The 15,274-nt window shown below is 48.1% G+C and overlaps 1 protein-coding gene across 1 annotated transcript in view; it reads right to left on the bottom strand.

The window, feature by feature from the left end:
• LOC149357685 (visual pigment-like receptor peropsin) overlaps positions 1-11,213 on the bottom strand; it is a 407,334-nt gene extending 396,121 nt beyond the window's left edge. The window contains exon 1 of the mRNA XM_089584832.1: positions 10,994-11,213. Within this exon, the coding sequence (XP_089440958.1) occupies positions 10,994-11,072 (79 nt within the window). The 5' untranslated portion in view covers positions 11,073-11,213. The remainder of the gene's footprint in view (positions 1-10,993) is intronic.
• Positions 11,214-15,274: the final 4,061 nt, after the last annotated feature.

The raw sequence follows: 15,274 nt of genomic DNA, 5'->3' as shown, positions 1-15,274 counted from the left end.
TGTTGCTTTCATATAGCAGCAGACGTTACACGAGAACAGCGCAAACAACTGAGAAGGAAAGGGCGAAAGGCGCGACTTTTTGCATAGAAATATACGGCAGACACCCGACTTCCGGGACAAGCGGTCCAACTTCCGGTGGCTTCACTCGCGCTCGTCTCGGAAAGCGGGAATGCGGCATCCAGCCACCTAGTGGAGATCAGTGCGCCGAACATAAACTGCACCCCAAGAGAGACACAAAGAAAGAAGATGATCGTGCTACTAAGATCCTGTCGCTAACCGCCAGGCTGGGCTGGGTCCATGAAATACGCTGCCGAGTACATTCATCAGCGAATCACTTGACGATTTCGAATTGGGCTCTGCTGCCAGCTGCCGCATCAAAAAGACCATATATGACACATTGAGGATTCATTCCTTGCGTGCAGCCGAGTAGCTTTGCCCTGACAATTACCGCCCCATTTCTTCGGACCCGAATGGTGCTCTATCTTTTCTTTTCGCGCAGATGACTAAAAAAAAAAGAAAGAAAAATTCAGGGATGGCAGTGCGTATTTACGTACTAAACTGCACTATGCCCATTAATTTGGCAGCGCTGGCACTTTTTTTTGACGTTTTCATGCTCTGACCTCAGTGCGGATTTCAGAATTAGCATAACAAAAAACAGCATCTCAAGGGAACTTGGTGTCTTCTTTTATAACTTGCTCTTGTATTAATATTATTGTCTACAAACAACTTGCGAGACGAAGCTAAGAAATTTGTTCGCCTTAAAGCCATAATCATCCATAGTGTGCAAAAACGCACGAAGAGAAGTGATGGAAAACTGCACTCTACGAAGCTATTCGCTCTTTGAACGAAGATGAGTTTTCGAAGAAATCTCACATCATCGAAAGGAAATTCATTGGAGTTTGGGCGTCGCGGCGGCCCAGTGGTTATGGCGCTCGCCTGGTAACCCGAAATACGCAGGTCCGATCCCGGCCGCGGCGGTCGAATTTCGATGGAGGCGATATTCTAGAGGCCCGTGTACTGTGTGATGTCAGTGCATGTTAAAGAACCCCAAGTGGTGAAAATTTCCGGAGCCCTCCACTACAGCGTCCCTCATAGCCTGAGTCGCCTTGGCACATTAAACCCCCATAAACAAAAACAAACCATCATTCGTTTTTTTTTTATTGCGTAATATTGGTGTTGAATGTCCCTTCAGTCACCAAGCCAGCGGCTTCCGGTGATGTTTACTGCACTCGTTCTGCTATAGAACTCTCCTTCGCACGTATATTTTCAACCCCGAAAACGGAGCAACTTCATGTTCCGTTGAAAGACGCAACGCAACAGCTTTTTCAGCATGCACCAGTTCTGGGCTTATACATAGCGAACTCGCACCGTTACCTACGGGTGCGCTGCACATAGCAGTGATTTCTTTGTTTCAGGCCAATTTAACGTTCTTTGTATCGCAATTGGCGAGTTTTTTATAACAATTAGCGAATATAATGCCTAAGATTGCTTGAACCGGTAAGACAGCATTGCTTCAAACAGTATAGGCTTGGTAGCACATCCCCCGTCATTTTCGTGCAAGCAGATTTTGCAACCCGCAATGATATTATTTTCTGAAGTTTTAACGTAATACGCATTGTTAACCCAGGAACGAATCCACTATTCCTCGGATGTTTATTTCGCACATACCGGTGTTTCGGTGTTACAATTTCAAACCATTTAGACATTTTCTATGAAATTCTTTACATACCAGTTAAAAATTACCCGCTGATGTTTTGCGTTGTAGAACTCATTAATTGGCTTCCTTGAGGCCTGGAAATAGTGTTGAGTTGGAACGTTTGTTTCCAGTGTAAATAACGAGCGGCGCCTTAAATAGTTCATGCCTTAGCGAAAGCCTGCCTTAAACCCGTTTCTGCAGTAACAAAAACGCTGAAAAGCCCATTACGCGGTATGCGGATCTTTTTCTCGTTCCGTCGGTGGGAAAGATGTAATTGCTGCAAAGTGCGTGTGCTTCCGGCCTGCTCGTAACAAGATAAAATGGAGACGGCAAACGCGTTTCTTGTTCAGTGGTGAACGCGACTAGCACCTAATGCGCCGCGTTCTTTCTTCCCTCGAGAAAGCAAACTCGTAAAAACTCCTTCCCTCCTAAGTGCACTAGAATGTCGCCATACTCCTGCTCTATTGTGTCTATTGTCCACAGCGTTCCTGCAGGCAGTCTCTTTGTCGGCTTTCCTCTCGCGTAAGCCTTCGCGAAGTGCTGCAACGCCAGCGATGCGAAACTGGAGCTAGTCCTTGCATGCCAACGTTAAAGGAGGAGAGGCTGAGGCAGTGGAGCATTAATTTTTTTCGCAAGTTTTATTAGGATGCAGCACGTGCTTCGCTTCCTATTTTGTTGTCGTCGCGCTCCGCGTTCGCCTCTCCTTGTTTACACAGTCGGCGTATCTTCTTCCGCTTCGCCACCTCCTTGCTGTTTCTCTCTTCGCTTGAGTTTTCTTCTCAATCACAGCGTCTCACAGAGGCGTTCAGAAGCGCTAAAGGAAGCACGTCTCAAATATCGCGACGTGCAGCTCTATTCGCACGCTCACTTCGCCGGCAACGAAGTAATGAGGAGGGTATCTCACGCACACGCCCGATCGCGCTTGCCTGACTCGCGCAACAGGCACAGAAAGTAAAGAGAGGCGGCGAACAAAGTAGACACGAGCGCGATGAGAAACTTTACCGTCGGGCATCTATCTCGGAGGATCAGGCTGTGTTGCCAGAGAAGGCTCCTGGCTAGCGACGACGCGGCAAAATATGGCGCTCAAGCGCATCTCTGTGTCAGCCCCACAATGCCCCTACAAGCGCAGAACCGAGCGTAGTGACCGAGGCCGACGCGAAAAGACACTCGCGAAAAGAAGCCTACCCCGCGCCCGCTGCGCCACGCGACACCACCATCGGCATGCCGGTCATGGACTTCTCGGGGCATCGTATTCAGCCCGGCTAGCGCACGAAACACCCTTCGCCGGAGACACGGTCCCAGGAACTGGTTGTTTTGGACGCCTCCTTTTATGACGCGGCTGGCCTCAGCTCCTTCCTTCACTTGCGTTGCTCCTTGCGCAGGTACGATGCGCGCATCGACCATGGCGACACTCGAAACGACTGCGCCTTTCGGCTCAAGGGCCCTCGTACGAGTTTTTCGCCCCGGGATGCATCCGAGTTTTGTTTCGCTTGCAGTGCTTCAGCTGCTGCATGTCGGCTCGGAGTTTCTACTTGTAGGCCTCAGAAGTAAGCGCGAACGCTCGGCTGGCGAAGCTGCGTTGCACTGAGTCAACTCTGTTTTCGCTGTTGGTTTAGCCATCCCTTTTTACGTGCCTTCGTTCCGTAGCACTCCCTCTCACTCAGCCCCCCCCCCCCCCCCCCCCCGTTCTCCCCAGCCCAGCACCACTGGAAGGGCGAATTCAGAAGGGGAACGCAGCCTCGGCGTGCAGGACGAAACACCGATACGCGTTGCTCTGCGGCTGCTACTGGCTCATTCGCGATCAACTCTCCGACGCCGCTGCTGACCGGCTTCAAGAGGACGTAGAAGGGCAGAAAGTTGAACGAGTTGGATGTAATGCACGGTTCAAAAAGCGCGCAAAATGAAAAACGGACAAAGAAAGAACAACAGGATAAGTGCTTGTCTTTGTATTATTTCGTCCTCTGTTTGTCTTGTTGCGCGCTTTTTCAACAATTCAAAGAGAACGCTCCTAGAATCCGCTGTCCAGCATGATACTGGGGGAGACTCGAGAGCGGCTTACTGAGCTAAGTGCACCTATTCCATTGGACACCAAAATAGCGTGGTTGCCGTAACAACGCTGTGCTATATCTAGCGGTAATGTTGTAGTTTCCCAGCCACTCTCCGCCGCTGTAATTAAGACACTTGATCGTCGTTTAAACCTAACGCATATCATTTATTAGGGCTCACTGTTATTCATCGCTGCTCATCGAATTCCTTCCGTGCAAAGAAAGCAGAGCATCGCGACCGGCCCTTGGAATCCGTGGCCGTTACACAGGCGTCGAACGCCAACAGGAACGCTACCAAGGGGACAGCTTTTTACTGTGTCACGCGTGGTTTCTATTGCGAAAGCAATACTACTCGCACTTTCAAGCCTTCGCGTGACCCGGCCGCAGTTACGTTTAACCTTTAGCGGAGTAAATATGGGCGACCAACTCGCTCCTTCAGATAGCCCGGCTGCAGGTACGCCGCGCCGCGCACCTGTGGCGCTACTGCCGCTGTGAGGCCATACCAGCTGCACATTATGGGCGACGAACTCACTCCTTCAGAGAGCCCGGCTGCAATTACGCTGTGTGTTTGCCACGCTGCGCACCTGTGGCGCGAATGCCGCTGTGACGTCATACCAGTTGTAGATTATGTTTTCGTTCTCTCAGTCGCAACAACAACAACAACAACAAAAAAACAAAATATAAAAAAAATTACCGAAGGCGCTTTGAGTCGTCACGCAGCGGCGGCCGGTAGCCACGCGTGACCTGTAGACGCGGCGCACTGCGTTCCTTTAGTTGGAGGCGCTGCGCTTTTGCTTTCGCAACCTACCAGGCTTAACCAAAGCTAAGCCCCCGCCAATTTTTAAAAAATTTACTTGCTGTGTCCACATTTCGCTCCATAGTATTGTAAGGGGCGCCTCAAGTGCTGAGGCGCCATTTTTTGTTATCTTTTCGCTCGAATTGAGTGACATTGCTTTGAACGATTATTGGATTTTGTTGATTCATAATCTTGGAACTCAATGCAAAAAGTGTCGTAGACGTAGTTTGGTTTTGAGTGGACCACGGCACGGCTAATGGATCTCTAACGGACCTTAATGGATCTTAGCTAATGGACCTTACCTCACTATTAGCTGATCCACCGCGGCCCGCAGGATCAGCTAATGGCGAGCTTTCAATATTCACGCCATGGAGGTGAACTCAACGGCTCTGAACTGACACTGGGCTATCCGCTACAGCTTCCCGTCATTTCATCGAAGTTTATCGGAGTTAAATCGGTGCATCATGCATCAGGATGAAGTCGGAGGCACTGCACATGCGCGCAGCGCATGCAGTTCTCCGTCTTCTCCTGAGTAGTACTCTGTGGTGGGGAGGCTGATTGACTATTTAATAACCGCACGTATACACGCCAAGGCAGCACTGTGTTTTGTGAAGCAAGCAATAATGGAAGGCTCCCAAAAATTTTCTACCATACGGGTTTCTTAAGTGCGCATAGAATGAATGAATGAATGAATGAATGAATGAATGAATGAATGAATGAATGAATGAATGAATGAATGAATGAATGAATGAACTTTATTTCCGTAGAAATCTCAGCGCACGGGCGTTTTTGCAATTCGCGCCCTTCGAAACGCAGCCGCTAGGGTCGAACGCGGACTCGTGCTCCGCAACCGAACGCCTTAGCCGCTGGGCAACCACGACGGAGCAGGACTTTTCAAAGGAGCAAGAAAGGAACCAAAACGGTGAATGTCCCTCGCGAATAGAGTCAGTGCCTGTGACTGCAATGACCAAAGGACCGCTTCCCGCAGACTAACAGCATAACTGCTGCAAACGGCGCTTACTACAATTGTGTGTATCTACAACAAAATTTTAACGACGCAAAAAGGCACACGCAGAGGAAAGGACAGAAAGAAACGGTCATTAAGAGCGCCGGCAGTTTGGCGCTCTTACTGTCCGTTTCTTTCTGTCTTTTCCTCTGTGTGTGCCTTTTTGCGTCGTTAAAATTTTGTAACATGAGCCAACAAGCGCTGCATCAAGTACTTGTGTGTATCTATATACTCGTTCGCTAGTCGCTTGTCTTGTTGCGGTACTGGTCCGAAGAAGCCCAAATTTCAACTTTACTTTTACTTTCTTTCATTGCTTTTTGCTGTCTCTGCTGCAGTCTCTCATGGTACTTGTAGGAGAATATCTGAGGCGACATTGTACATTCTCATGCGAAAACAACGTTCTGTATCCATTTCTCTTATGCTTCTGGCTGCAAGGAAATCGAACCTGTTCGTTCTGGCCAATTACCCGGCTGAGCGCGGCCAGGATAGCACGGTCTGTGCTATCCTCTTTGAGGGTGCCAAGCTTGTGCAATTTGCGAAGAATGTCACGCTAAATTGTTCATGCCTCAGCGCTATTAAGAAAAGCGCGTGAGGTTTTGCTGAAAGAAAACTGAGTCTTGGTGCCAGAACGAGCGCCATACTCCTAAGAATGCACAGACGGGCCCGCAACGCAGCACAAACTCAGGGGCGTATCCAAAATGACCTCCTCTGAGTTTCATTCGGAAGTCATTGCACCTGGCCAGGGCGTTGAAGTAGCGGAGCGCGTCTGCGTCCGAAAAACTGGCGGAAGTTCTTCGCAGATTATTGCAGCTTGCCTCTGCGGACTCAGCTCTTGATCTAGTGAAAAAAATGTATTTTCTTGAAATGATGGTGGCACAGCCATTACTCGCTGCTGCAAATCACTAATGTACCATCTGTTGGAAAAATTTCGAGGTTTAGGCGCCCGTGAACGTAGGTGGCGCGTCGAACAATCCGATGCGGCGATGCACAGACGTCAGCACTCGCTAGTTTCGCTATTAAGCACGCCGAAGGGAAAATCACCGCTAACGAGATCATTGGAAGAACTTGACGAAGCCGTTCGGCAAATATAAACATCCGACCGCGCAACGCTAGGCCTGTGCCCTCGCTGAGTAGAGAACTTTTGCAACAGGTATCATGTGCTCTGGACGCTTGCTTATCTGCAGTTGTTCAGTGCCACCGTAGGCAGCGCCCAGCGCCGATATAGTACGGAGTTCAGCGGCCAGTTGACGCTTGCGGCGATTAAAACACTCGTCGCGCGCATAAACCCGTTACAGGGGGCGGTCACCGCGAGCGCCGGCCGAGGCACGTTTCGCGCACGCCGTGGGCACTCAGGGCCGAACGTGACGTTCTGCAGTGCAGCAACCTGAGGGTGGAGCGGACCACTTACAACATGGGTTGGCGCTTGGAGAAAAAGTGCTTTGATTGCACACCGCATCGGTGCATTTCAACCGGGCTGGAGGGACCTGTAATGTATCGTTTTTTTTAATTGTCTCCATCTAGAAAAAAAAGGTCACAAACACACGCTCTTGGAGAAAAATAACCCCGTCTGCGTGTACCGAAGCCGTACCAGCGTAATCGTGGGTACGAACTTCTCAAACGGTTTTATATCATTTCGTTTCATTGGGCGATCACTCTCTCACCAGCAGCCGCTAGAAATATCGCATACGATACTTTCATCCGCACTAAACTAAAGTATGCGTCGGGTATTTGGAATCCTAACCAAGACTGCCTAATTAAGGTGCTAGAAGCAATATAAATCGGGCTGGTCGTTTTATGACATGCAAATATATCTCAAGGCTGAGCGTTACTGACGTGAAACCCTAAAATACACTAGCACATCTGGCGACCCGACGTAAGGTAGCAAGGAGTTGTCTGTTTATCAAGCTATATTATAATTTTCCCCACTTGCGTGACGTCTAAATTATAGTGTCCTCACGATCATCACGAAATTGGTTTAATTCCGGATACATGGTTCAACTAACGCTTCCAGTAAATTGTTCGTCCCAACTGCTATCACGAAGAGTATCAAACTTCCTGATCGTATTGCCACTGAGCTCATCATCAGCCTGACTACGCCCACTGCAGGGCAAAGACCTCTACTATGTCTCTCCAATTAACTCTACCCTTTGACAGCTGCAGCCACCGTATCCCCGAAAAGTTCTTACTCTCACCCGCCCACCTAACTTTCTGGCGCCCCCTGCCACGCTTGCATTCACTTGGAATCCACCCCGTTACCCTTAAGGACCAGCGGTTATCTTGCCTTCGCATTACAAGCCCTGCCCAAACCCATTTCTCCCTCTTGATTTCGACTACGATGTCCTTCATCCGCGTTTGTTCCCTCACCCACTCTGCACGCTAGCTGTCTCATAACGTTACACCTATAATTATTCTTTCCATTGCTCGCTGCGTTGTGCTTAACTTAAGCTGAACCCTTTTCGTTAGCCTACACGTTTCTGCCCTATAGGTGAGTACCGGTAAGATAGACCTGTTATATAATTTTCTCTTGAGGGATCTCGGTAAACTGCCATTCATGATCTGAGAGAGCCTGCCATATACGCTCTACCACGTTCTTATTCTTCTGGCTATTTCCCTCTCATGATCCGGATCAGTGACCACTATCTGCCCGAAGTAGATGTACTCGTATTCCCTTACCACTTCCAGCACCTCGCTACCAATTGAGAACTGTTGTTCCCTTGCAAAACTGTTGAAGATTACTTTGGTCTTATGCATATTAATTTTAAGAACTACCGTTCTACTCTGTCTAACTCATTGATCATGCTTTGCAGCTCATCTCCTGAGTGTCTTAGCAAAGCAATGTATCAGCGAATCGTAGAAATTAGGTATTCTCCATTAACTCGGATCTCCACCTGTTGCCACTCGAGGCCTCTGAATACCTCTTGTAAACGAGGCGGTGAAGAGAGTTGGCGAGATTGGGCCTTGACACACTTCCTTATTTAAATTTTAGTACTGAATCTATAGAGGACTGTGGTAGCTGTACAGTCGTTACCTTCCAGTATTTTCACATAAGGCTCTTCTACACCCTGATTCCGCAATGCCTGAATGACTGCTGAGGTTTCCACTGAGTCTAATGTGTTCTCGTAATCAATGAAGGCTATATATAGTGGTTGGTTATAATCTTTGCATTTCTCTATCACCTGATTAAAAGTGTGAATATGGTCATTGCCGAGTATCCTTTACGAAAGACTTCCTAATCATTTGGTTGATTGAAGTCTTAGGTTGTCCTGATTATATTTTCGATCACCTTAGTAAATACCTTGTAGGCAACGGACAGTAATCTGATCGATCTGTAATTTTTCAAGTTCTTGACGTCTCCTTTCTTATGAATTAAGATAATGTTAGCGTTCTTCCAAGCTTCTGGTAGCTCATAAGGCATGGCGTATACAGGGTGGCTAGTTTTTCTAGCACAATCTCCCCTCCGTCCTTCAAGAGATCTGCTGTTACCTGATCCTCACGAGCTACTTTCCCCTTTTCATTGCTCCGAAGGCTTTCTTTATCTCCTCGTTCGTTACTGGCGGTATGCCCCATTGCTGTGCGCTACTGCCTCTCTCATTAACGTTCTGATTACATTTGTTACTCAATAGTTTTGTTTAGAACTCTTGGCTACTTTAACTATCTGACCCATTTTGCTAATGACATTGCCCTTTTTGTCTCTTAACGCATACATCTGGCTTTTTTCCTATGCCTAGTTTCCTCTTCACCGCTTTTGGGCTGCCTCCGTTCTTTAGAGCATGCCGGATTCTCTCCATGTTAAACCTCCTTACGTCGGCTACCTTGTGCCTAATTACTAACTTTGACAACTTTGCCAGTTCTATTCTAACCGCATGGTTAGACGCTTCCATGATTTGGTGTTTCTTAATCAGATCTTTCGTCTCCAGAGACAGTTTGCCGGTATCCTATCGAACCATCCTACCGCGTACTTCTACTGCACACTCCGTAATTATAGCTGTGAGATTATCATGCATTCTTTCAACATTAAGATCGTCATCCTCAGTTAGAGCCGACTATCTCTTCAGCCGCGATATCCTGAATTCCTCTTCTTTCCCTCTCACAGCTAACTGGTTAATGGTCCTCCGCTTCACGAATTTCTTCGTTCCCTTCTCAGGTCTAAGCTAATTCGGGACCTTACAATTCTGTGGTCGCTGCAACGCACCTTAGGAAGGACCTCCACATCCTGCATGACACCAGGGTGAGCCACTGAGCTAAATTTCACCAAATTCACACAGTAATTATTAGGTAATTTTGTCAATAGGTTCCTGTAGACGTCCTCTTAGTGACCTATTTTTGTGTCTTTGTTTACGCCAAAGCCTTTCTTTCAATACGTCGTTACAATACGCAAAACAGTGTTTTACTTGTGCCTGTTATATGTATTTATCTTTGGTGTTTGATGCTCTTTCATTTAACTCGCACCCGGGGCCCTTATGGGTAAATAAATGAGCGACTATGATAAAAAAAAAACTATTTTCCGGTCAAGATTTTTCTCCGGTCAACGGAGGTACGAGATTTACTTCGTGAGCACGCAAGCAGAAAGTGAGCATGATGTAGATAGACAGCGCGCGTAAGCGCCGTGGTGTGGTGTCATATTTCACGCGTGGTCTCTGCGATCTGCTCAGTGCACCACGAAGACTTCATTTCAACTTTTTGCGGTCAGGAGGAGGGCTAACCATTTGATGTCAGCACGCATATTCGTGCTACAATAGTTTAACGTTCACGAACAGCATATTGGTACCAGCGAACAGACAGGGTCACCAGAAGAAGGAGTACACGGGAGAGCGCCGGGCTAACCACTTAAGTTTTACTGACCAATGGCCAAACTAGGATACTAAACGACGCATGCATGCGTATCAAACGCGCAAAACATACGTAGCGAGTCACCGCAAACAAGTTCAGACTTAATTGGAACACACAACATAATGAGCGATACTTTTTATTCTTTCAGAATAGCACTTGCACACTTTTGTTTAGTAACCACATCTCTTTATTCGTGAGCAACAGTGACGGTGCACTGATGCACGTGTTAATACCTTGCATCTTGATACGATAGGCTTGCAGTAGCTCCCTCTTCTTCCTGTTCTTTCATCTTACTATTACTGAAATTTTGTCGCAAACCGGAACGTAGTTTTCACGTTGTCTACGCTGACAGGGAACTTATTTTGGTATTGTGTTCGCTGGTACCAATGTGTTCAATTCACACCAACAGGCCCGCATGGTCAGCTTGTTAGAGTTTAAGAACAGTTCCGCCTCCCAAATTTGATGCGACAGGGCTTCAGGGTCGCATCAAATTTGTTGTCATCGCTGGCCCGGAACTCTTAAGCAATAAGTCAGGCTGTGAAGCAGATCATCATCGCGTAACAAAGCAAAAACGGATGCAAAACTTTGATTGCAACTGCGAGGCACTGGAAGCAACTCACCAACAGCCAGGAGGTAGCTACCGACAACGACGTCCCGCCTTCCGTCAGTCACCAGAAGTATCTCTGTCGTGTTGTTCATGATGCCTGGCACGAAGGTCTGTCTCTCTCCCTCAGAAATGAGCTAAGTTCGGTGCGGTAGCGCTGCGTCGTCCTTCGAGAAGCGCGCCACGAGCGCCGGTCAACAGCCCGAGGGTGCGACGGAGAGCGGAACGCGCCTGACTCTTCCGGATAGGGAGCGCGGCTGAAACTGAGCGCCGCCGGCTGAAGGGTAGGGAAGAAAACGGCCCGGGAGAGAACGCGAAGAGACGCGGGGGAGGAAAGCAAGGAGGAGACGCCGAGAGGGAGAGCGACGCGAGGTAGCCCCGCGCCACCTGCCGCCCAACGCGTGGATCAGATAGGCTGCCGCGCTCACCAACGGCGGACCGCTTTCCGCCGTAATGAGCAGCCAAGTGCGCGGAGGTGAGTTCTCAGGGGTCGCCTCTAAAGTGGTCGTGAAGAGCTTAGCTTGCTGAGCTCCGTTGCCTATGCACGACGGTTGCCGGTAAAGCTGCGCTCCGCGGTTCATCATCTTCTTTTGGAAGGAAATGGAGGAGTACCTTTCGCAGCGCGGCATATTCGCGGAAACACTTCAAGAATCCGGAACGCCGGGTCATGAAACGCGCCTTCTAAAAGCCGAAGAACGCTTGTCCAAACAATGGGAGAGTACGTCTTGCTTTGAACCCAGTTTTTTTCAGGAGCGATTATTTTTTATTTACATCTACTGATTTATATTAAATACATATTTTTGGTTTGGCTTATGGGGTTTAACGTCCCAAACGACTCAGGCTATGAAGGATGCCGTAGTGGAGGTATTTAACGTGCACTGGCATCGCACAGTACACGTGTCTCTAGCAGTTCGCCTCCATCGAAATGCGACCGCCGCGGCTGCAGGATCGAAACAGCGCCTTTCGGGTCAGCAGCCGAGCACCGTAACCACTGAGCCACCGCGGCGGCTCCATTCATATTTTTATTTACTTCTCTTTGAAGGGGAGCGCGTGTCTTATGAAAGTGATCGCGGACCAGTGGCGACCGCATGCGTACAAGCAAACTTGGGCACACCAAGCAGTCTAGACACCCACCTCGTCTTCTATCTCGATTGAAGTTCTGAACTATCCAAACTATCTTTGCACATTATGAACTGTCCCACTGACAATCACTTGGCGGGGTCTCATCAATAGTTTTGTCTTTGAAGAAGGCACCCGCATGAAAGCATCTAAATGGTTATTCCATTTTTTTTTGCTAGACTTAAGTATAGTTATATTTAGTTCTATTTTTAACCGTACTTTTTTGTTTTAGCGGTTTTAGCAGTTCTGAACGAAATATTTGCTGCGAATTGTGGTTGAAGTTCAACCTTTGCTGTAATAAATTAATTGTACACACAAAAAGATGCCAAATCCTTTTTAATTTTACTGGGTGCAACAGGACAGAAGGCCCATAAAACGAAGTAAAATACTGGACCGAACAGGCTCATCGGTATTTGCCAACGCGTTCTTTATCGGCCTCACGTGCTGGCACTGCGTGTGGTTGCCGTAACGGGCCTCGGCAACTGCAGAAAAAATGCGGCTACCTTGCCTCGAAGCGAACTTTACTTCTGTAGCCATGGAGGGTAACAGGAAAGGCATCTTCGAAAAACGTAGCGCGAAACACAAGACACAGGTAAGGTGAAGACCGGACACGAGCGCTTCACCTTACCTGTGTCTTGTGTTTCGCGCTACGTTTTTCGAAGATGCAATTGCTCCGACTAGCCCAGTTCAGCTTACTTGTGTAACAGGAAAGGGGCCGCTGCACCGTGAGCTATCGGAAGGCGCGGCAGCGCCCCGGAGCCAATTAACATAGGTGAGTCCATGTATGAAGGCGTGGGGGAGGTGTACTTCGTCTAATCGCAACTTGGCAAACGGCGAAGGCTGCGTCTGGAGTCAGTCGCTGAGTTCGGGGCGATCGGCTGGTTCAGTGCTTGTCTATGTAGGCAGCATTCTGCGGCATTGCAAAACAAAAGAAAAGAAAACTTTTAAATCGGGAAATATGTGACCCCCTGCGTACTACAGAGGATACTTTATAGCGATAGCCGTGGGAAGCCCCTTCGGAACCGGCTCTTCCGTACCGCTTCCGTACTAGTTAAAAGGATCGACACAGTACGCTGCACGACGCATCGGGAATACAGGGCAGGCAACAAAAGCTGCTTGTCTGACCCTGTGGGTTTCGCCACAATACTCGACCCCCGCTCCTGGGCCTCCTCGGCATTCTGCTGCCCCCACTCCGGGCCCACTTCACGCTGTTGCCTTTCAGCTATAGCAATGTGGGAGTGATACGCAGGACCAACGCCAGGCTCCAGGCTCTTGTATTTGACCTGGAAGTTTTCTCTCTCTCCCTATTTATCTTGTATTTTTTTAAATTGTTGGTGATGATTTTCTATGCGGTATACGTTTTGAAAGCAAGTTTTCAAAACTCATATTTCACTCATTTTCTTCTCGTGCTACACGCTGTCGTAGGCGCGGACAGTTCCTTCGTGACTCAGAGCCTCTAACTTCGGGCGCTTGCGGCATTTCACTCCAGATTGCAGTTGCCTAGTCAATACTATAAAATACAAGAGCAATAAATTTAGCCTCCGTTGAATCCACGAGCTCACTGGCGACGTTGCCTGTGCGAGCGAGCGCATTGCCACAGCGCAAGGCGATACTCCGCAGCATGGTCCGTGGCCGTCATTCTTGCAGCTAGCTGAGAACTCTTTGTAAGCTTGCCGCTGTATAGCACTGAGCAGAAACACTGCTTCTTTTTCTGTAGAACAGGAAAAAGAGATCGCTCTTGGTGAAGAAAGTCGCCACCATTCCCTTGCTACCACCTCAATGTCGCTTCACTTCCGTTGGTGCATCGTGTTAGAAAGAGAAACGATACTGTCCACTGACGGAATGCACAAACTAGTGGATCCAGGTCTCACGTTACCACGGATTCGAACCAACGGCCTATTTCACCTGTTGAGCCGCCATGTCCAGGAAGACAAGAAACTGATTCTACTGATAAGGTGCTTAGAATACAAGGCCATGAAATATCCAGACTGGCTGAACACAAATATCTCTGCGCGTAGGCAAAGGAAGGAAAGATATACATGGAAAAGCACGAAGAGACTGTTAGGGCAAAAAGGCGAAGAGCTCTCATTGATTATAAGAAAGCATTTGACTCGGTGGAAACTTCAGCAGTCATGCAGGCATTGCGGAATCAGGGTGTAGAAGAGCCTTATGTGAAAATATTGTAAGATATCTACAACGACTGCACAGCTGCCATAGTCTTCCATAAATTCAGCAATAAAATTCCAACAAGGGTGTCAGGCAGGGAGGCACGATCTCGCCTATACTATTCACCAGCTGTTTACAGGAGGTGTTCCGAGGCCTGAATTGGGAAGAGTTGGGCCTAAGAGTTAACGGAAAATACCTCACTAACTTGCGATTCGCTGATGGTATTGCCTTGCTAAGTCATTCAGGAGATGAACTGCAAAGCATGTTCAATAAGTAAAACAGGCAAAGCAGAACAGTGGGTATAAAAATTAACATGCAGAAAACCAAAGTAATGTTCAACAGTCTCGCAAGGAAACAGCAGTTCACTATAGGTAGCGAGGTGCTGGAAATGGTAAGGGAATACGTCTACTTAGGATCGGTAGTTATTGCAGGTCCGGATCATGAGAGGGAAATAACAAGAAGAATGAGAAAAAGGTGGAGCGTATAATGTCGGTTCTCTCAGACCATGAATGGCAGCCTGACTACGCCCTGCAGTGCAGCAGTGGGCGTAGTCAGGCTGATGATGATGAACAAATGTTTGTTTTTTAGAGGTGTTTGGAAAGGAATAATTGTGCAAGGACTTACTTTCAGGAACACGGTTTTGTGTCTACGGCCAGAAGTTCAGTCAGAATTAAAAATAAATCAGAGGGCTGTCGGAAGATCAGCACTAGGTGCCCTCGGGAAAACCACACATGAGGCAATACAGGGGGACATGGGCTGGGCATCGATTGAAGCAAGGGGAGCTCAAAGTGAACTCTTATACGAAGAACGTCCGGGGAAATTGGACAATAACATATAGGTAGGTAAGGTGTTTAAAAATTTATACAGATTGAGCGTTGACTCACAGAGGCGGAAAAGGACTGGGAGGCTAAACAGTTAGTATGCAGGAAACAAGGACGGTTAGATAGCGAGCTTTAAGCGACAGGTAAAAGAACGCATAATGTTAGAACTGGATTTATTCAATGAATAAGCA

This window comes from Amblyomma mixtum, chromosome 3 (genome assembly GCF_055824585.1).
Source record: "Amblyomma mixtum isolate Tamu chromosome 3, ASM5582458v1, whole genome shotgun sequence".
Lineage (NCBI taxonomy): Eukaryota > Metazoa > Arthropoda > Arachnida > Ixodida > Ixodidae > Amblyomma > Amblyomma mixtum.
Note: the sequence above shows the minus strand (reverse complement) of the source record. Positions and strands in the feature narration are given on the sequence as shown.